Below are 22,601 nucleotides of genomic sequence, written 5' to 3' on the forward strand. Positions count from 1 at the left end.
CAGTCATCCAAGACTTGGCTGTTTCTGCCCTGATTCAAAGGAGCTGACAGAGTAGGTCAGCGTTACGGGGAGGAGTTAAAAGAATGTAAGAGCTATTCTGACTGACAGCTCTGTCATTTACTGTGCTGATGCTGATCCTTCTGCTCATCAGAGTCTTTGGAAATGGAGCAATTTCAAGTCGGAGAAATGGTTCAAAATTGGTAGTTAAGACTATTATGAGCACCTGCAGCAGCAAGAATCAACCTTTTAGACCTGAAAGAAAATCATGCATCTACCTGAAAGCAACAACAACAACAAAAAAAAAACAACAAACTCCGCATGTAAATGTACATGTAGATGAAGTGTAGAGCGCAGAAATATCCCTAAAAAATCAATCCCTGCAGATAATTAGCATGAAAAATGTCAAATGTTTAAAGGTGTTCGAGTGGTACTGAGATTCCAGACTCTCAAAAGCAGGAGGAAATACACGAATAATGACTAAAAACACCAACGGATTAATGCTACATCCTCACACTCACTGAATAAAGTGTGAAACTCATTTACACATCTGTGTTATGGAATCATCAAGTTTCCATCTTCAAACGAAAACTCAAAGCCGCTTATTCTGTCAGTCACTCCAAAAAAAATCATCTATAATCTTCATGTGCTGCGTCAGCTGTTAGTTTACATTATAGCTCTGTTAGATTAGCTCTGTTTTTAAGATAAGATAAGATAAGATAAGATAAGATATGCCTTTATTTGTCCCACAAGGGGAAATTCCAGGTTTACAGCAGCAAAGTTACAAGAACACACAAGAGCAAAAAAAGTGCAATATTAAGATAGACACAGAACAAGAACGCTATATGCACTATTTACAACTGAGCAAATGCTGATCCTGTCATGTTTTAGACAGAAAACCGTGACAGTAAAATCACAAATCACCTCTGTTTTCAGTACGCTTTGTGTTGTCAATAAATGGCTGACTTCACAAAGATAACAAGAGGTGCCAGGTACAAAAATCCCGCCCCTTGCACATATTGTAGCTTTTTTGGCATCGATCCAGCTGATGTCATCCTGTCTATGCACACAAAATTGATGTTTTTATAGACATTTGAAATTTATAATTAAATTTCCATTGTAAGTAAATGCGAAAAGAAAAAAGATTTTAAAAATTTATAAAACATTTGAACTTTGACCAACTTTTCCCAAAATGTATCCACATCTATTGTGGGTCACTGGCAATCTATAACCCAAATTTGGTATGAATTCAACCAATAGTTTTGCTGCTACACACATGTGAAATTTCACCCATTATAAGTAAATGGGGGAGGATAAAAAAAAAAAAAAGAGTTAAAAAATTCATACAAAATTGAAACTTTGACCTACTTTTCCCAAAATGTAATGAAATCTATTCTGGGTCACTGGCAATCTATAAATCCAATTTGGTATGAATTCAAGCAATAGTTTTGTTGCTATAGACATTTGAAATTTCACCCATTATAAATAAATTGGATTTTTTATTTATTTTTTTAAATTAATAAAAAATTTGAACTTTGACCTACTGTTCCCAAAATGTAATCAAATCTATTCTGGGTCACTGACAATGTAGAAACCCAATTTGGTATAAATTCAACCAAAAGTTTTGCTGCTAGAGTGTTAACAAACAAACAAACAAACAAACAAACAAACAAACAAACTGAACCAGAAACAATACCCCTTGACTCGCCTTCGGGGTTAATAACATCCCATAACTTTATACCTTCATAAGCCTCATAATCAAACTCCATTCTTTTCGTTTATATCTGAACAACAACAGCGCTTCTAGCTTTCATCACTTTGTCACTTTTCTTTGACTCTAAAAGTTGTTTCTCAGTGGTTCTCATCCCATCTGGTCACTCTCTGATGCTTTGGTCAAAGGTCTCATGGTGTGACTCAGAGTGACTCACTACTCCCTCTAGTGGTCACAGAAATCCCCCGACCCACTGCCGTAAATAAATGCAGTTCCTATCTCTACAATTCAATACACTGACATCTTAACAACAGAACTCCTTATTTTCATTTAATGTCATTGTATTGACATTTCAAAATAAAAGTAAGTAAGATTAAGTAAGTAAAATACAAGTGGCTCCTTTGAAGGATGGTTTTTGATCCTAAGTGAAATTTTAATAAACCAGACAGTCAAACAAAGGCCTGTAACACTTAAAAAATTATAATTATAAAATATTATGCTTGAGTAAAATTAAATAAAACAACAAAACGATGAAATACTTTGCAAGTATTTTAACAAATGGGGTAAAGACTTCAGCTGTGTAATGAAGCCTTTAAAATCTAAAGTGTAATACCATTAATGACCACTAGATGCTCCTTCATAAAAGGCGCTAATGGAATCCGTCATTTTTCCAGGAGTAACAATCTGTTCTTTCTGTTTTTGTTTTTTTTTAAGTTATTCCACTATTATATGCTCTTGTGCTCTTGTCACTCCACCCCTTTTGTACAAATACGGTCACTTCTCATACCAAATAACATACTAGGGCAGATCAGAAATGCCCCATTTACTCATTATATACAGTCTAACTAAAAATGCAAACAAAATATAAAATCCTACATACTATAGTGCAATATTTACTACTATTTTGTCCTCCATTATGTTGTGAAATCTGCCAAACACTACCAGGCTTCTATTTAACATTTCCATCTGCTGCACATCATGCTTACTTTTATTTTCAGTACTTACTTTTTTGCTTGCCAAGCAATAGTAGGATGGAGCTGGAATTCAGACAGAAAAGTACATTTATCGTACACTTTTTTTGGTGGTTGTGAAAGTCTAACTGAAATATACAGACAGAGAACACACCCTTATAGGCTTCCACTGTGAACTGATGCAAAATTTTGCACCTATGCAGCATGTTGATGATGGTCAATCCACTGCTCTCATTCCTGTAATGATTTAACTCTGTTTGCTGTAGGATCGATGTGCGCTGAAAAAGAGAATCCCAAAGCAGGGAGAAGTTTACAGAGCTTCAGCCTAAGGCTAAATGTTGTACAAAAACCAGCAACAACATCCCTTGAGATGAAGCGTATCTGTTGCTCCAGCTGAGCTTGTATTTGTAGAAGGTTTATATGTGCACTGAAGGATAGCTTTTATTGTAGAGAAGTGTATCCTTAAGGTAACGCTGTCGACTTTTTATTTGCTTCTTCAGTGACGGTGAAAGAAGACTTTTGAACGATTAGCAGTTTGGTTTTGCAGCTATCTCCTTCAATTTTACGGGTTTACCTTAAGGCTTTTGTCAATACAGTACAACAAAGGTAAAGGCTTGTCTCTTCATTTCCGACTTTGCTTACACTGAAGCTGAAAGCCTATTTCCATCCACCTTCATTACTCTTCAAGCATTCAGCGGGCATGAATTCAATCTTGCTTATTATACCTTTATCAGTATGAAATTAAGGTTAATTGACTTTGTTGGGGAAACATCAAGTGAAACATCCCTAATGGAACCAAAATGAAAATAACGTCATCTTCAATTGCTTTAAAATATTTCTCAATATACAGCCTACTTTTCTATTCCTCAGCCTCAGAAATAAGCTCCTCTTGTCCCAGGAGATAATAAATGAATTGAATCCCCCCACTCCAACCCCACCGCCCCCCCCCCTTCTTTTTCCTTATCGGTCATCTATTTTTCCAGAGTAAGCTATTACTTGCAGGGGTTGCTAGGCAACAAGAAATATTAATAGCGGCTATTATTAGCCAGGCTCTGCTAGAGTAGTACTAAAATGTGGAAGTGGGAAACATGAATGTGTTACATAAATCTCTGGACCTTTCACAGTGTGTGCAAGTCTCTGTTTGTGGGGTGATTTATTGCAATGACGGTTCATTTATGAGAAAAGGGGGTGTGAAATAAGAAAATGGAACATTACCCTGAAGGGCTATTTGAAAATAAATAATTGCAAAGGTGAAACAAAAGCTGTTTAAAAACTAGGCACTCCCTCTCTGTTTCCTTCTAAAATGTTATTGGCCACAAAGGGATGCTTTGTTACATATTCTACTACATGTTATATACTCTACTACATACATGTACTTATTATACACATATATATTTTTGAGTCTGATGGGTTCATGATTTTAACAGATTTTTTTCCCTATCTAAATTACTGTGCAAAAGTCTTAAGACACCATTAGGTTTGTTATTTTAGCAAAGCTGTAATGACCATATTTATGCATTTCTCAGTCTCTGTATCAAGATGCGCACAACTATAATATACAGGAAATATGCAAATAGCATTGAAACAAAAAGTACAGGGAAAAAATGTGAATATTAAAGAAGCTGTATGATATGCATGCTCTGCACAGAGATAAGAGATAAAAGACAGAACCCATCTGAGGAAAAACTTTGGGATGTTCTGAAGGAAACTTGGTGTAAAATACAGTAAGATGATTCAGGAAAACTTCCACAGTCAAATAAAAGGGAGTTCAACATGCACTAAATCCAAACAGAGGTCACAATAAATACTGACATTACCTGTAGAAGATGTTTACGTCTCATTTTTTTGTGTGTTTCGATACTGTGCACATATTTCCCACATTTTCTTCTTCTTTTCTTTTTTTTTTTTTTAACAAATAGACTGAAAATAAATATGTCAGCTCAATAAAACCCTCAGTAAAACAAAGCTGAAGGTGACCTGATACTTTTGCACAAGGCTATACCTTAAAAGAAAACATCAAACTTACTAAAACCAGGGCTGCAACTAATAATTGCCATTGCTGATTAATCAATTAATCAGTTTTCCAATTAAAACTCTATTTTGTGCTAAAAAAATCAGTGTTTGCAAGTGTGAAAATGTGCATTATTTGTTACAAAATTGCACTACCGGGGTAACAAATTCACATTATTACAGTAGAGCTGAAATGATCAATCAGTTAATTGATTTTACACATTCCTGGTTGATAATTCATCTAAATATTTTCTGCTATTTTCCCTCTTCTTTCAAAGTGAACTACTAGACATTTTTCATAATTTTTTGACATTTTCTTGAGGAAACAATGAATAAATTAATGAAGAAAGTGATCAGCTGCAGTTTTCTAATATATATTGACAAAAGCTTCCTAGAGGAACACATAATCTCAATTTTGTGACATTTCTCATTGTTAAAAAACAAAAATTCAGTGTTTCTCTACTCTCCATTTGTCCAGAAATGCCGTTTTTCTGTTTCTACAACAATCAGTTCATCCTATTCATTATGTTTCATCAAGTCAGCTGATGTCACTTAAAAGCACATAAAGTCCACATGTTCCAGTCACCGGCATCTTTCCCATGAACCGAGCACATCCAGCACAGTAGCCAATGGATTGTGACCTAATCCTGAAGACTGGCTTTAATGGAGGCCTTAGCTACCACCCACGGGAAAAAAAAGGAGCCAGCAACTTATGCAGTTTGATTCTGAAAATCACATAAGACCTGATTAACGGAGGATAAATGCCACGGATGCTCACATTAAAGCATAAATATTCATGATGGAGGGCAGAGAGAAAAAAGTAATATTTATGTCAGATGAAAGTATATAACGTTGAATAATTCACCACACAGGCCATCTATAATTCATCTGGTTCGATTCTATGATTAAAGCATTTGAATGTGTTCGCCAGGGGTGTTTACATGTTCGGTCTGAAGCATGTTTAACACAAGAAAAAGTCCCTTTACTGGAGGGGTGGTGGTGGTGGTGGTGGTGGTGGTGGGGGGGGGGGGGACGGGTCCTCAGCATCCTTTTGAAAAGAAAAAGTAGCTGACAAGGGATATCCCCCTTCGCTGTCAAAGATTTTCTGTTGAAAACCAGCTCCCCCCTCCGTCTTTACCCCCTTTCGTTCTTTCCTTTGCCGATCACAACGAATGAAAATGTGCAGCGCAGAGTTTCTTGCTCTCTTTCTTGGCTCACTTTGAGGCAATGAATCTCGGAGTTGTGCAGCTGAATAGATATTAAAAGAGCTCTGCAGCAAAGGTCTGAGTGTTAAGGAGGCAGCGGCTTTCTGTATTCATAAAAGATGCATGTACAGACTCTGGCCTTGTTCAGGCTCCTCTGTCTTAGCTTCCTTGGCCTCTAACTGGGCTAATTACCACTTTAATATAGGAGCGCCGTGCCATTATTAAAAAAACCATCGGAGAATATTCCGAATGGCAGGCAGACAAATTAGTCCTTTTGCTGTTTGCTTGATGTATTTTTATGAGTTTACTGCTTCTGTGTCAGCTTTCAAATGCATTTTTCTGCAGATTTTAAGGAAGCCAAGCCTTACATGTCATCTGAAATGAAATGAAACACTATTGAACAACACTGTCTTACATTATAGGTGCATGCATTGGTGTGAATCTGTCTGGTCTAATTGTCTGAAGAATTATACTAACTTCCAATCACAATAAAGTCTTATTTTTATTAATTAAAGCAAGTGTGACTTTTGTGTCACTTTCCAAATGAACTTTTCTCTCTATTTAACCTTTCCTAAGTAATTTATCACCATTTATTATAATATTATCCTCTGACTTCTGCATTTTTTCCACTGGAAATTATGTGTTTTCCTATGTTTAACTGACTGATAATGTAGATGTTCATAAAACCTCACAGTAAATTCAAAGGATATTAGGAAACCAGGCCTTACATGTTATCTGAAATACAACCTATTAAAGTAGTGTATTAAATGAAATACTATGGAACACTTCAACACTGTCTTACGTTATAGGTGCATGTATTGGTGTGAATCTGTCTGGTCTAATTGTCTGAAGAATTATACTAACTTCCAAAGACAATAAAGTCTTATTTTTATTAATTAAAGCCAGTGTGACTTTAGTGGAAGTTTCCAAATGAACTTTTCTCTCTATTTAACCTTTCCTAAGTAATTTATCACCATTTATTATAAGATTATCCTCTGATTTTTACATTTTTTCCACTGGAAATAATGTATTTTCCTATGTTTAACTGACTGATAATGTAGATGTTCATAAAACCTCACAGTAAATTCAAATGATATTAGGAAACCAGGCCTTACATGTTATCTGAAATACAACCTATTAAAGTAGTGTATTAAATTAAATACTATAGAACACACTTGAACACTGTCTTACATTATAGGTGCATGTATCGGTGTAAATATGTCTGGTCTTATTGTCTGAAGAATAATACTAACTTCCAAAGACAATAAAGTCTTATTTTTATTAATTAAAGCCAGTGTGACTTTAGTGGAAGTTTCCAAATTAACTTTTCTCTCTATTTAACCTTTCCAAAGTAATTTATCACCATTTATTATAAGATTATCCTCTGACTTTTGCATTTTTTCCACTGGAAATAATGTATTTTCCTGTGTTTAATTGACTGATAATGTAGATGTTCATAAAACCTCATAGTAAATCCAAAAGCTATTATATCAAAACAGAAAAAAAAGTGAGTTTTTAATTAAAATCTCTCATTAACTGAACATAAACCCAGTGTGTCCATCCACTGTCATTAATCCAACTCCATGGGTTTTACTAATGAATCAATGTTGTAGAAGATGATGGTGTTTCCATGGTAACTACAGAGCCTCTGAACGTCCAAATGGGTCATATCTGAAAACCATGAAAAGATGAATAACTGCATTTTACACCAATTATTAACATGTATTGATAGGATTAGTGGATCAACAGTTTGGATTAGTAGATGCTTTTGGTTGATGGTTGATGTTTAGGTCTTTATGGGTTAAAATATATCGGACCGAGATTCATTAAAGCATGTTTATTGTTATTATTGGCCAAAAAAATCCAGAATTACCTTCCAGCATATAATCATATAAGTGGTCAGAGAGGAAATAAGGATTCTGGTCACCTCTCTGGACACTGGAAATCTGCAGAAAATCTAATAATAGCTGCATTTTTGAGGTAGGAGGGTTAAATGTGTGATAGACAGCTGTAACGACAAATCATTGTTTAGATTCTGGCATATGTGACTCTGCTGTAGCTCAACATAAAAACTTGGAAAAAGGTCTAAACAATTCGCAGTTCTCAAGTAACTGTTTTTAATTCTGGACCAATAGGAGAGAGCTACACAAGGAAATTTTGGTGTTTTTTGCCTGTAATTTCAGAAAACTGATGTAGAAATACAAGCAATGTATGCACTGCAGGAAAGATATTAACAAGTAGAACATTAAAAGAAGCCTTGTTACTAATGTTAAGAATGTTTTCTGTCTAAAAAGTCCAATTGTTTATGGTATAATATCTAACTATGTGTTGATATTACAGTTACTGAGGTAGATTTAACCAGTTATGAACTAAAACAAAGGTTTGTATAATATCGCAGCAGAGGAACAACTTGTTTTCCATTTTTGAGAATATTAAGTCTAACTGTAATAAGTTTTTTTTTAATTATTATTATTTCAAGTTTTGATACGAGCAATATGATACAAGTAAAAGGCTTCCAGAATAGAAGTAGTGAAACTTTACCAAATATGGGTCACTAAAAAAAAAAAAAGTTAAATCTGCTGTCTGGCGGTAGTTTTTTAAGATACAGTATTGGGCCAAAATATGAAATTCAGTGAATTAATGAGAGAATGGGTTCTACTGAAATGGAATGTTTGTCTCTGAGCTAAACCACCGACTACACTTTGGAATATATTTACTGTTTAGATTTCTTCTAGGGTGAGATTTAATAATATACAAATGCACATAAATCTACAGTATGTATTTCTATAATAATACTTTATCCTACATATTGAAAACACTACAGGCAGCACATACAGAATTTGTTTTTCAATGCATCTTATTAAAGCACATTTAGTAGATTTCATCCATGAAGCAGATTATTTAAAAAAATATATATAGATAGATCAGTGTATCTAATGTGATCTTTCAGTGCCTGGACCTTTGCTCTAAAGTAAATAAGAATAAAACTACGTCTTGAGGTACTTTTAATTTATATAACTATATTTATTCATTTTCTGTGTAGACATAAACTCCTGTGTTTGCCTGGACTTGAAGGATTATTTTTATTTGTTTACTGACTTATTTACTTCTTTTTTCCTCCAGTCATACTTAGACTTGGTGTTGATTACTGTTACTGATACTGTTTAGATAATGCTGTCTGTTTTAATCTGTGTTGTTATTTTTGTTATGTGTTCAATCAAAAATATCAATAAAAACCTTGAAAATGTTTTCTTACTCAGACTTTGGACAAAGAGGATGTATACTGATAATATGATAATCCCATGCCCTATGTATGTATGTATGTATGTATGTATGTATGTATGTATGTATGTATGTATGCATGTATGTATGTGTGTATAATATGATTAGACACCTCTGTGTGTATGTGTATGTATGTATGTACATGTATATGTGTGTGCATGTATATGTGTATGTATGTGTATATGTATGTATATGTGTATGTGTGTATGTATATTTATATGTGTGTACATGTGTATGTATATGTGTATGTATTTCTGCATGTATGTGTATATGTATGCATATGTTTGTGTATATGTGTGTGTGTCTGCATGTATATGTGTATGTATATGTGTATGTGTGTGTATGTGCATGTATATGTGTATGTATATGTATGTATATGTGTGTGCATGTATATGTGTATGTATATGTGCATGTACTGTATGTGTACATGTATGCATATGTGCATGTATATGTATGTATATATGTATGTATATGTGTATGTGCATGTATATGTATATGTGTATGTGTGTGCATGTGCATGTATATGTGTATGCATGTGTATATGTATGTATATGTGTATGTGTGTGCATGTATATGTATTTCTGCATGTATGTGTATATGTATGCATGTGTGTGTGCATGTATATGTGTATGTAGATTTCCATGTACTGTACTGTATGTGTATATGTATGCATAGGTACATGTATATATGTATGTATATGTATGTGTATATGCATGTATATGTGTATGTGTGTGCATGTGCATGTACATGTATATGTACTGTATGTGTATATGTATGCATATGTGCATGTACATGTGTATGTATATGTATGTGCATGTGCATGTATATGTATGTATATGTGTATGTGTGTGCGTCTGCATGTATATGTGTATGAATATGTATATGTATATGTGTTTTTATATATACATGGGTAATCAAAGTTGGTGTGTGTGGGATAAAAAGCCACTATATTGGTGCAGGTAGGTGGGCGAGTGCATAATTTACCAGTGTTGATGTGATATGTTTGGAAACAGAAAATAAAAAATATAAGTAAAAAAAAATTAAAAAAATAAAATTCTTCCTTATTTGCAAATTTTTTGTGCTCAATACAAAACAGTTTGGACATGGTTAGGAAGAATATTTTTTCTTGTTGTATGGAAAAACACACAGCATGATGTACTCTCTGGTAAAATGGATGAAGACTCCATTTTGCTTTCATTCATTCATTTTCCATCGCTGCTTAATCCTCTACAGGTTCATGAGATGAACATTAGGTGAAGCCCTGGTTCGACTCCTGCAGGTCTTTAGTTCACCACAGGGCTGGTTTACACAGACACACAACCATTCACACTCACAGTCCATCTATAACCTATCAGGGTGCATGTGTTTAACAGTGGGAGGGTCTGGAAAACCCTCACAGACCCAGGGGAGACCAGTTCCAGTCCACATAGACGAACTGAAGACCCTTTAACTGTGCTGCCTTATCCCCTGACCTTTCATTTTCCACAGTGGGGAGAAAAACGGCAAACTATCATGAAAATAAAATAATTCATCGCAGAACATTTTGTTTCACTTATAAATAGCACCAGGAAAAGTAGTTTTTTCCTTCTCTATTTACACAGAGCAGGAAATGGATGAAAAAGATACAGTAAAAATACAAGACAATAATATAAACGTTCTGTCATTCATTACATGTCTGTCCTTTCATTTTGGATCTGTCGTATCATATCATCAAATCATATTGTCATCTTTCTAAAATAATCTAAGTAATTTTTTTATGATTTTTAAAGAAACATAAGAAACAAAACTGGAAATTGAATATTTGATAATTTAGACAAAAAAATCAATTATTTTAGGAAGCCTTTAACGACACCTTTATAAACCTTTAAGAGGTTTGTTCCAATTAAATTAAAATGTTAGAACATATTTGACATTAACCCATAAAGACCCAAACGTCCACCACAGGCCAAAAACATCTACTGATCTAAACTGTTGATCCACTAATCCTATCAATACATGTAAATAATTGGTGTAAAATACAGTTATTCATCTTTTCGTGGTCATCAGATATGACCCATTTGGACGTTCAGAGGCTCTATAGTTACCGTGGAAACACAGTCATCTTCTACAACATTGATTCACCAGTCAAACCCATGGAGTTGGATTAATGACAGTGGTTTGTATCCAGCTAATGCTATATTTTACTGAAAAAGTCACCTTTTCTTCAATTTTTTCTGTTTTGATTCAATAACTTTTGACTTTACTCTGAATTTTCATGAACATCTTCATGATCAGTCAATCAAACATAAGAAAATAGGTGATTTTCACTGGAAAAATGCAAAATTCAGAGGATAATATTACAAAAAATGGTGCTAAATCACATAGGAAAGGTTAAATAAAGTGAAAAAATAATTTGGGAACTGCCACCAAAGTCACACTGGGTCCTTATGGGTTAAAGAGTTAATGCAAACAAAGCTTATCACCCTAATACAAAGAGAACTGATAAGAGAATCAATAAGGAATTGTATCGATAAGTGATATCGATAATGGAACCAGGATCACCCTAGTTACTTTGTTCATTTATTTGGTTTTTCTCGTTATTTATCCTTCCTTTTGTGACAGAAAACCACCGAAATCTTCATTATTTATGCATAGAAATGGTCAAAATTCATTCAGCTCTTCATTACATTATCTCTGAACGAACCCAAATGTAATCATGCAAACTTTAATATGTATAATATGAGTGATGCCCTTGAAATTTCACAGTGAATAAGCTAATGGAGATTCTAAAGGTTTAATAATGGGCTTGTTCTCTGATTACCACTTTAACGCTGTAATTCAACACAGTCGGTCGTATTTTCTTTTCTATAACGCACAGTAGCAAAAGATGAGATATTTTGCCAACATTGTGGAGAAACTTTCCACAAAACCTTCAGTAAAATCTTTTCTGTGCTGACTTGCTGGCTACCTTCCAGGCCTCTGACCGCGAAGACTAATAGCCTACCACAGCGCTTGACTTGCATGATCACAAAGGGCCCGAGCTAAAAAAGGACGGACAAAACCGGTGTACTCACTGAGTGCATAGGCCCCGAGAGGAGGTGGGTGTCCTGACCCAGCATGTTGGACATCATGAGGGCGGGCAGCTCCGGGTAGGAGTAGGTGTTGAGCAGCCCGTTGTGAGGCAGGGAGTGGAAAGGATAACCTGACTCGTGCTCCATGAGGTGCAGCAGAGAGGGGTCTGCGTGGTTGGGGGGTGTGATAGGGGGGATCTCGTAGTCTTCATCTCCCGCTCCTCCTCCTCCTCCTCCGCCGCCACCACCGCCGCTGCCTCTGCCTTGACTGGAGTAACTCTGGGAAGAAGAACAGGACAGTGCGGATAAAGACCATGGATCAGGTGGATATAATAGGTATAATAACTAGAAAAGCACTCAGAGAGCAGGGGGGTAAGAAAATATCGGTTCTGCCATATATCGTGATATTTCATTTCACAATACTGTATCGATATTAAAAAGTACTGTATCGATATTTTTTAGGTATTTATCCAAATGCAGATATGGCAGAGGTTCATTTTAGTTTTTTTCTTCTTTTTTGTTTATATTTTATTTATTATTGTTTAACCCTTTGATGAATGAATTAGGACAGGGGTGTCAAACTCATTTTAGTTCAGGGGCCACATTAAGCCAAATTTGATCTGAAGTGGGCCAGACCAATATAATAATAACATAATAATATATAAATGATGTCAACTCCAAAATTTTCTCTATGTTTTAGAGCAAAAAAAGTAAAATTATGTGATCAAAATGTTTACATCTATCACCTATCCTTTAAAATAATGTGAATATCATGAACAAACTGAAATTTCTTCAGAAAACTAAGTGCAATTTTAACGATATTATTCCTCAGTTTATCATTTACACATGTAAATTACAACTTACAGATCACAGTAGATCAACAAATACACAAAACATTTAATAAAAGGCAGAATATTGGAAAACTTGCACTTCAGACATTTCAGAATGTTTATATTTGTTGAGGTTATTCGTGTTTTTGTGAAATGATAGTTTGTCTTAGTGTAAATACAGTAAAATGACATGACATTTTTTACATTTACAAAGAGAAAAATTTGGAGTTGTGAGTATTTATAGGTTATTCTGATAGTATTTTACAGATCCAACCCACTTGAGATTAAATTGGGAACCTGAACTAAAATGATTAATATCTTTTGTGTAATTTTTGCATTTCACAAATTCATCCCAGGGGCCAGACTGGACCGGATTTGGCCCACAGGCCGCATGTTTGACACCTGTGAATTAGGAGGTCCTTAGTCAAGATTTTTTCCCTGAGTGTTTTTATTTCTCTTTAGGCATGAAAAAAACAATGTGATTGAAATTTTTTATGAACCTGTTTTTCATGGAGTTACAAAAATGTCTACTCAGCTGGACACCACGCGTTTAATTTTTGAAGAAAAGAAACATGTATTTAAAACGCAATATCAGAAAGTGATATACTGCGTGGAAACTATGAAATATTATTTTAAAGCAGCTAATCTGATGTTTTCTCACATTTTAGCATGCTTTAATACTAGTTATTACTCACTTCATGGAGATAATGTGAAAAAAAAAAACTTTTGGTTTCAGACAACTGTTAATTACAGTCTAATAACAAATAGCAATTGATTTACTCTCAAACATGTCACTGCAGATCAGGTTTATCAAGAAGAGCAAAGTTGTCGGATATGCAAATAAAACAACAAAACCAATCAATATACAAGAGAACAGCTGGAGAATAACTGTCCACTGTAGTGACCTCTATGCATAGGTCACTACAGTGGACAGTAGAGTAGAGGGCTTCACAACTCACGTATCAAATATGATACATTTGGTGTTATAGGGTTAAAACACATGTGTCAAATATACAGCCCGTGGGCCAAAACCGGCCCACCAAAGGGTCTGATCTGGCCCGTTGGATGAATTCATGAAATGCAAAAATTACACAGACTTATACATGTATATTATGCAATATGAGTGATGTCCTTGAAGTTTCACAGTGAATAATGGAGAATTTAAAGGTTTTGGAATGTACTCTGATTACCAGTTTAACACTAATTCAATACAATCAGTCATATTTTCTTAGATAAACATCAGTGAAATAACATTTTCTATGCTGATACTGATATTTTACTGATGTATTTGTGCATCTAGTATTTAGTACACTAATTTCAAAATGGGAATGAGATAAAGTTTACACCAGTGACGATAAGTACAGATAATATGTATAGATCTATTGGCTGTCACACACCTTTACTTAAATCCTGAGCGATCAATAAGGCCATTTCATTTACAATGATAAAGGACAGCAAACCAAATTAATACATAAAAATGATAATAATAAGACAATAATAATCGACTGCAGTACTTATAAATAGAGCTATAGGTGCAGTAGTGTTATAAATGTTGTACAACGTTTCAGATAAATGAAGCAGATTTTCCAATTTTACTGATTATTTCACCATGTTGGGTAGTTCCCATATGACCACTGTAATTAAAAAAAGGGATGTATAAGGGTGTGTGTCTATTTAAACATTGTAGATAAATAAAAACCACACAAGAAATAAATGCACTGCCTACCAAACCTTACATGCTGCTAGATTTTCCGCTAAGCAAGTGAATCTCAGATGTGTGTTTGGCACGCTGACAGATACATGTTTTTACCAAAGTAATCATGTAGTTGAAGTCTCTGCAGAGAGTATGTTCTGTGTTTTGGACTCTTTTATAGATCTGTATCCCCGCTGATATCTATGGTTTAGACTGAAACACAGATGGGAGTGGAGATGCATTCACTGCACCTCGTAAAGTCTGAAACGTCCACGGTTTGCAACGACAAACCATGTGGGCGTTGAAAGACAAAATGTTGCATTCACTACAGCTTGTAAATTCAGATACGTGTATTTAAATGGACACAGGCATTATTTAAAACAGTCAAGTTGATTTAATTAGGGACCGAATCTGGAAGGTAAGAGAGGCAAGGTGCTATTGTATTTCATTTGGTTTTATATTATTATTATTATTATTATTATTATTATTATTCAGACACCACTTTCAACTGGAATTTGACCCCCTAAACATGCTCAAAAACTCACCAAATTTGGAAGATGTTAAGAAACTGTTGCTGTGACTTTGAGATTCTCATCTATGGTAAGTCTATATGTCCTGTTTGTAATCCTGATTAATATTCTGTTTATTCAGTTATCTGATTTTTTTTTTACTTTATTTGTCAGAAGCTCAATTCCAAATTGTGTGTCCCACAAGGAGGGGAATAAAGGTGGGGTGGGGGGGAAGAGGGGTGTTTTCTGTGTGTAATAGAGGTGTAGTGTAAGCTTTTTGTCGTGTAATGTTGAATTTGTTTGTTTATTTTTGCAAACTGAAACTTTAAAAAAAAGGGGGAAAAAAAATCACCAAATTTAACATGCATGTCAAGTCTGGCGAAAAATTTTATATAATGTAAAAAAAATTAACTCCATAGATGCCAAAATGTGTTCTCTAGTGCCATCTATGTTAAAAAAAACAAAACAAAAACAAACAGAACAGGCCTAGCAGCCCGTAGGAATGTTGTAGAGACATGAAACCAATGCCAAAATTTTTGTCTGATGAAGCACTACAAACGATATTCAGACACCCGTGAGCTAACTCCAACAGGAAGTTGGCAATTTGCCTTTCAAAGTAAAATATTTAAAACTATTTCCTCCCAGACCGTTTGTCATACTGGCTTCTAAATAGCACCAAAACATAAAGTACACCCTTGTTTATATTATTTTCTTGCGTTTTAATACATAGTGGTCCATTTGGGATTAAACTGATAAAATGAAAATGCTTCTTCATGTTAATATTAAGCCCTAATTTGTTTCTAGCTGGAATTATTTCAATGCAACACAAAACAATGGATTAGCCGATAGCAGAAGTTTAATATAAAACTGAATTATGATCAGAAAACAGCAAAGGTAAGACAACATTCATAACAAGCCTTCATATATTGTAACCTTTATTTCTGTTCTTCTTTATCTTGTTCAGTGAGTTTTATCACTACAGAAATAATATTTGTACTATTCGATCTGCTTAGTGTTAGCTTAGCGCTACAAAGTTTGGTTGTTTGGATTGTGTTTTGTTTTCCAATATTTTTCTGCATTTTTCTGGGTACGTGGATGCATCACATGTGCATGTCGCTACAAACGTCATGTAGCGTTACCATGGCAACACAGAATGAACTGTGGCAACCGCTTATAAGAGGCTAACCATCCTTAAGCTTTCAGGTTGTAAAATCAAATATGTGTATTAAAATGGACACTAGCATTATTTAAAAACAGTAAAGTTGATTTTATTTATATTATTTTCTTGTGTTTTAATACATAGTGCTCAATTTGGGATTGCACTGAAAGAATGAAAATGCTTCTTCATGTTAATGTTAAGTCCCAATTTGTTTCTAATTGGAATTATTTCAATGCAACACAAAACAATGGATTAGCCGATAGCAGAAGTTTAATATAAAACTGAATTATGATCAGAAAACAGCAAAGGTAAGACAACATTCATAACGAGCCTTCATAATGAAACCTTTATTTCTGTTCTTCTTTGTCTTGTTCAGTGACTTTTATCAGTACAGAAATAATATTTGTACTATTCGATCTGCTTAGTGTTAGCTTAGCGCTACAAAGTTTGGTTGTTTGGATTGTGTTTTGTTTTCCGATATTTTTCAGCGTTTTTCTGAGTTACGTGTATGTATCGCACATGCATGTCACTACAAACGTCATGTAGCGTTACCATGGCAACATAGACGGAACTGCGGCAACTGTTTATAAGAAGCTAACCATCCTTAAACTTTTAGGTTGTAAAATCAGATACGTGTATTAAAATGGACACTAGCATTATTTAAAAACAGTAAAGTTGATTTTATTTATATTATTTTCTTGTGTTTTAATACATAGTGCTCCATTTGTGATTACACTTGATAGAATGAAAAGGCTTCTTCATGTTAATGTTAAGTCCCAATTTGTTTCTAATTGGAATTATTTCAATGCAACACAAAACAATGGATTAGCAGAAGCTGAATATAAAACCGAATTACGATCAAAAAACAGTGAAGGTAAGACAACATTCACAACAAGCCTTTCATAATGAGACCTTTATTTCTGTACTTCTTTGTCTTGTTCAGTGAGTTTTATCACTACAGAAATAATGTTGGATCTGCTTAGTGTTAGCTTAGCGCTACAAAGTTTGACACACTGGTCTTTTGTTTTATGAAATTATTTATTAAGTACACTTGACTCTGTTAGCTTGTTTCAGATATTTGCTTATTTAAGTGCTAGTTGCTTGGATTGTGTTATGTTTTCCAACAATTTTTAGCATTTTTCTGGGTACGTGGATGTCACTGCAAACATCATGTAGCGTTACCACGGCAACACAGACTGAACTCCGGCAACCGCTTTTAAGATGCTAACCATTCTTAAGCTTTCAGGTATTAGTGAAATACTTCTCCATTAATGGCAGCTTCATCAAATTACAAACGATCTCCCATTCATTGTAGAAGTGTGATGATGCAACAATTAACTGATTTATCCAACGGAAATCCAAAGTTCATGTTCAGTATTAGCTTATAATTTTGTATAAACGGCAAACTTGATGATCTGTCACTGCGTTACTACATAAATCTACATGATGATGGATATTTGATTAAAAATTCCCACCTATTCCTGTTTTTCTTTACATTACCGTTCTGAGGTAATTTTCTTTTCTGCATAAATTAAAAGAATAAAAGTGCAGGGAGAGGTTACAGACAAGACACTTAGATGCAGTTTCTATGGGAAATTTAGAGTAATTTGCATCAACTATAAACAAAAGACGTACCGGAAAAGAAAAAGAAAACCCACATGACCTCACAGACGTTAAAACACTGTCACATTTAACTAAAGCTTTGCAACGTCCATCAAACACGAGCACTAATAAACAACAGTTTCAATGCAAACTGCACTAAGGTAATAATATAAGAGCCGAGCCGCCGACAAAGGATGTTCTGCAGTAATTAAAAAGCTTCGTAATTGGCTTTTACATGCACCTGTTGAATTATGTTGTATTTGCATCAGTCAGTTCAGACTGTTTTGCTGAAAATAAAAATAATTAGGAATGCAACTGTTGAGTTCACAGAAGTGTAAAGAATCCATTCAGCACAAACATATACGGCAAATTAATTAGCGTTAGACAACAACAGCTGCCGTAGAGAAGTAATTTGCCTCAGAAATCTTGACAGATTTAACGCGACAACAAACTGTCAGCGTGCACACTTTTAAAATACAGTTAATCAAATTCATTAAGTGGAAATACAAATACAAAGACAGTCATTTAGTGGTTGTTTTATAGACTTAATAATTATAATGCCATCAATTTTTCAGGATTAGATAGAAAAAAAAAACGTGCATTTCTCATTTTCTCACAGTGAAATGTGTTTGTCCGAATGACCCTGCGTTGGTAAAACACAGCAGATTTTGTGTTACTAATAAGGTGATACATGAGCAGAGCCTGTGGTTGTCTTTTCCGGAGCCTATCTTGACATAATACTGCACTGAGAAATATGGTTTTGTGCTCTCAAAAAGCATACTGAGGGTATTCACCAGGGAATGAAAAGCAATTTTGTCAGAGGCAATCTGATGCCAACTCCCCTTTATAATGACTGAAGAAAATTAATCATCACAAATAATATTCCAGTGTCAGCCATTCAAGAGCTTTTTAATAGAATTTTTATTATTCATGTCTCGTGGTACACATCAACTAGTCCGTTCTGCAACATTTCAGAAATCAATTCAATATCATCTTCGTGTAGGCTGTCATCTCGCCTGCCAGTGCAGCAATTCATCTTGCAAACAAATACTTTTAGCAAACAAATGGCAAGAAACGTAGAGGAACGGCTACAATGTCTCCACATGTAGAACTGGTGCTTCAAGATAGAACAAAAGTCTCATAATGTGCACTATCATTAGTAGGAAAATAATAATAATAATAATAATAATAATAATAATAATAATAATAATAATAATAATAAGAGGGAGTGTGTTTACTATCAGTGGGAGATGTGCTATTTTCTCTTCCCTCGCTCTCCTTGTTTAGAATTTGCTTTTCTTGAAAATTATTTTATTCCCAAGATACATATTCTGCAAATATCTGACATTTATTTTTGTTATTTACTGTTACTGTAAACAAGCGTATGCAGCGGGTTTAATTCACTAAAAATAAAAGGTAGTTTTTTGTCGTGATGTATATAAAATATACACTCGCAATAGATCCCAATCCGTATATTAGAGAGGGTTAGAGCTGTGCAATAAATCACATAATTATATATTATATCATGATCATTCCCCTTGGAGATCAGTGGCAGTGATTAATGCACTGTAGATATTTTTTTGCCTTAGGGTTTATTTTGGTTCCATGTGCAAATAAAACAAAAGATTTCAGTGTTTTATTGCTTTACTTAATCTTTTTCTTTCTTTTTTTTTATGATAAAATATATATAATGCTGATTGTTGTGAATGTTCTACATCTACTTTTATGAAATATTTTGCCCATGAAGAGCAGTTTAAAACTCTTTCTCGTTTCATCCAGGACCAAAAATCAGCTTTTAAAGATGAAAGGAATAAAGATTAGATATTTATAGATAAGAAAGAGTTTATTTTTCTTCAGCCACAATGAAAAGATGCGAAGAGTTAAACTCAGTGTGTTGTAAAGATTTTTGTGGATATGATCTGCTTAAGGAATTGAGCTACAATGAGATGACAAGTTGGTAAACGATAAAACATAGTGATTTCTTTGTCACGGACATAAAACTGTGGTTTTACGTTGCACTGTTTACAACAACACATGTACGCTGATGACGCTTCATTCTACGTTGACTTTTGTCATAGCTCAGATTCGGTAGATTTATCATCACTAGGAGTGTAACGGTACCGAAACATTTTGGTTCGGTACGTTTTTGGAACAGAGGTCTTTGGTTTGATACATTTTCGATACAGCGGAGACCAGTGAAGGGGGGAGAGTTTACACGAAAGTGAAACTTAACCCAGCTCCTTTGCCTCTGTTATACTCTCTGTTGTCATGTTTACCCCCCCTTATCGGTGCCCCAGCCTCAGATTAAAGTGTTTTGCTCTGGGTTTTTTGTAGCAGCGCTGAGAATTTTGAAAACCTTGCACATGGGTTCCACTTGCAGCCACCCTGCTCATACTGTGTGCATTCCGCTTCAAAGTTTGTGTGGAAACTTACGGCAAGTGTTTGCATTCTTCACATAGGCTACATGTATTCATTCGGTGCACCTCCGTATCATATCGAAGGCTCCAAACTGAAACGCATCGGTACAAACGAGTGCACCGTTACACCCTAATCATCACACAGTCTACTCTAATCAAACTGGAACTGAGTCAGTGTAAAAATCTGATGAAGTCTGAGACTGCAGGTTTGAGATCTTACAGTATGTTAGAATTTTAATACACCCCAGTATTACGAATTAGTTTAGCTCCAAAACAATGATTTATAGTGGAAATAGTGATTCCGTTATTATTATGTTGTAACTGTACCAATAGAGAAATTCTCTGCATCTGTACTCTATATTTTGCTTCTCAATTGGTGGGTCATGACTAAAAAAGTTGGTCATTCTAAATGGGTTATGAAGTGTGTGGTGACAAATACTTAAAAACATACTGTATATTACAATAAAAAACTCAATTTTAGCAAGATTTGTTTCGGTTACTCTGTTTCCCCCACCATTAAAAACAGGTACATACAGATTAATTCTCAGACCACTGTGTTGCATAGCATAAAGTAAGAACAACAATGAAAAGTATGTGCATAACAAGCTGTGGAGTGACTTTGTGGAACAATCTAGAAGAGGAGATAAAGGAAAGTACAAACATAAATGTATTTAAAAAGAGGTATAAAGAATTGTTTCTAAATAGGTATATGGAACATGAAGGATAAAAATAGTATTGTCGCAAAGATCAGGTGTGGTTTCTTGGAATTAAGAGAGAGTAATTCGAATTTCAGAGATTTTGATATGTGTGAGTGGATTAGAGTGGGGGCAGATGTGAAGTCTAGATGAATTGGGATTGTGGGGGTGAAATTATGGAATGGACCTTATGATGCATTTAAGTTATCCACTCCTTCGGTGAAGTTTAAAAAAAAAAAAATAGTACTTTAAGTTTAAATTATTCAGAAATATTGAATTGAGATGGTAGATGTGTTTTTGTTGTTGACTTTTTTAAAAAAAAATTTATTTGTTATTATTATGGTGTATATGCTCGATGCTGTACACATTTAAGTTGATGTAAGCAGTGTGTTAGTTGAAAAGGATAGGCAAAAAAATAAGCTTTTGCTTCTAGACTATTCCTTTTTTGGTTTTTATGTTTATTACAATTGATGTACTGAGTCCAATGACTGATGTAAAACCAAAAATAAATTTATTCATTCATTTGAAGAAGATCTGGAGTTGGTCATTGAGTGTTTTCAGTGATACCTCACTGCTCCTAATGTGTGCTAATGCTAATCACTAATGCTAATGCTAGGTACTATGTCTGTATTAGGATGGGTAAAATGCAGAGACTGGATTTCCCTATGGGGATAATAAAGTGAGTTAACCTTTACCCTTTATCTGAAAAAAAAAAAAAGTTTTTTTTTGGACTCATGCACAGGAAATACATGCAGGAGGCTGGCTGTTGCCATGGTAACAGCTGACATAAAGGTGGTGGGCTACATTTATGAGTATGTATTAAAGTATTATTTCAACTCAAAGAGGTCACGCACGTATTAAAACTGGGACTTCTTCACGTCTATTAATGGAAAACAGTGGAGTACTGAATGCAAATGATGAAAATGTGGATATTTTGTTTTAAAAAAGCCCATTATGACATTTGAACACACATATTTTTTTGGTTTTAGTTCTATAAAAGTGGGTCATGTATTAAGAACTATAGAAAATAAGAGTCCCAAGGTAAAATGAGTTGAAAACCACTGCATTAGACTGCATTTAGATGGTGATAAGGATTAAAAATAATCTTTTGTCCAGATCACTCACCTCTAAACTAAAATAATGAAGGTGTGTAAGATGCCATGATGATGCAGGACACTGTGGATATATCATTTCAACCTCGATTAAGGCTTTTTTTGGGGTAAATATAAACAATTCAGCATCGGTACAGTGAAATACATCATGCATTTTGCACACTTCAGCTCCACCAGATGAAACATAACTGTTGTCATACAGATGTTCTGAGATTTAAATCCTGTCAACACTTTTGTGAATCTTTTTTTTTTTTTTTTCTCTTTACAGCTTCTTATGATGCCCTTGGAGATAAGACGTACGACAAGGACATCACAAGTTGAATATTTTCAAACCTAGATAAATAATTCATAAATATAC

General features: G+C 34.5%; 1 protein-coding gene across 2 annotated transcripts in view; it reads right to left on the reverse strand.

Annotated features, from left to right (window-relative positions):
- The window catches only part of LOC115423061 (thymocyte selection-associated high mobility group box protein TOX-like), a 239,226-nt gene that overhangs the window by 81,565 nt on the left and 135,060 nt on the right, over window positions 1-22,601 (reverse strand). For both annotated transcript variants that reach the window (XM_030139766.1, XM_030139767.1), the window contains one exon: window positions 12,230-12,505. In XM_030139766.1, coding sequence (XP_029995626.1) covers window positions 12,230-12,505 — 276 coding nt within the window. The remainder of the gene's footprint in view (window positions 1-12,229; window positions 12,506-22,601) is intronic.

This window comes from Sphaeramia orbicularis, chromosome 7, assembly GCF_902148855.1.
Source record: "Sphaeramia orbicularis chromosome 7, fSphaOr1.1, whole genome shotgun sequence".
Classification (NCBI taxonomy): Eukaryota; Metazoa; Chordata; class Actinopteri; order Kurtiformes; family Apogonidae; genus Sphaeramia; species Sphaeramia orbicularis.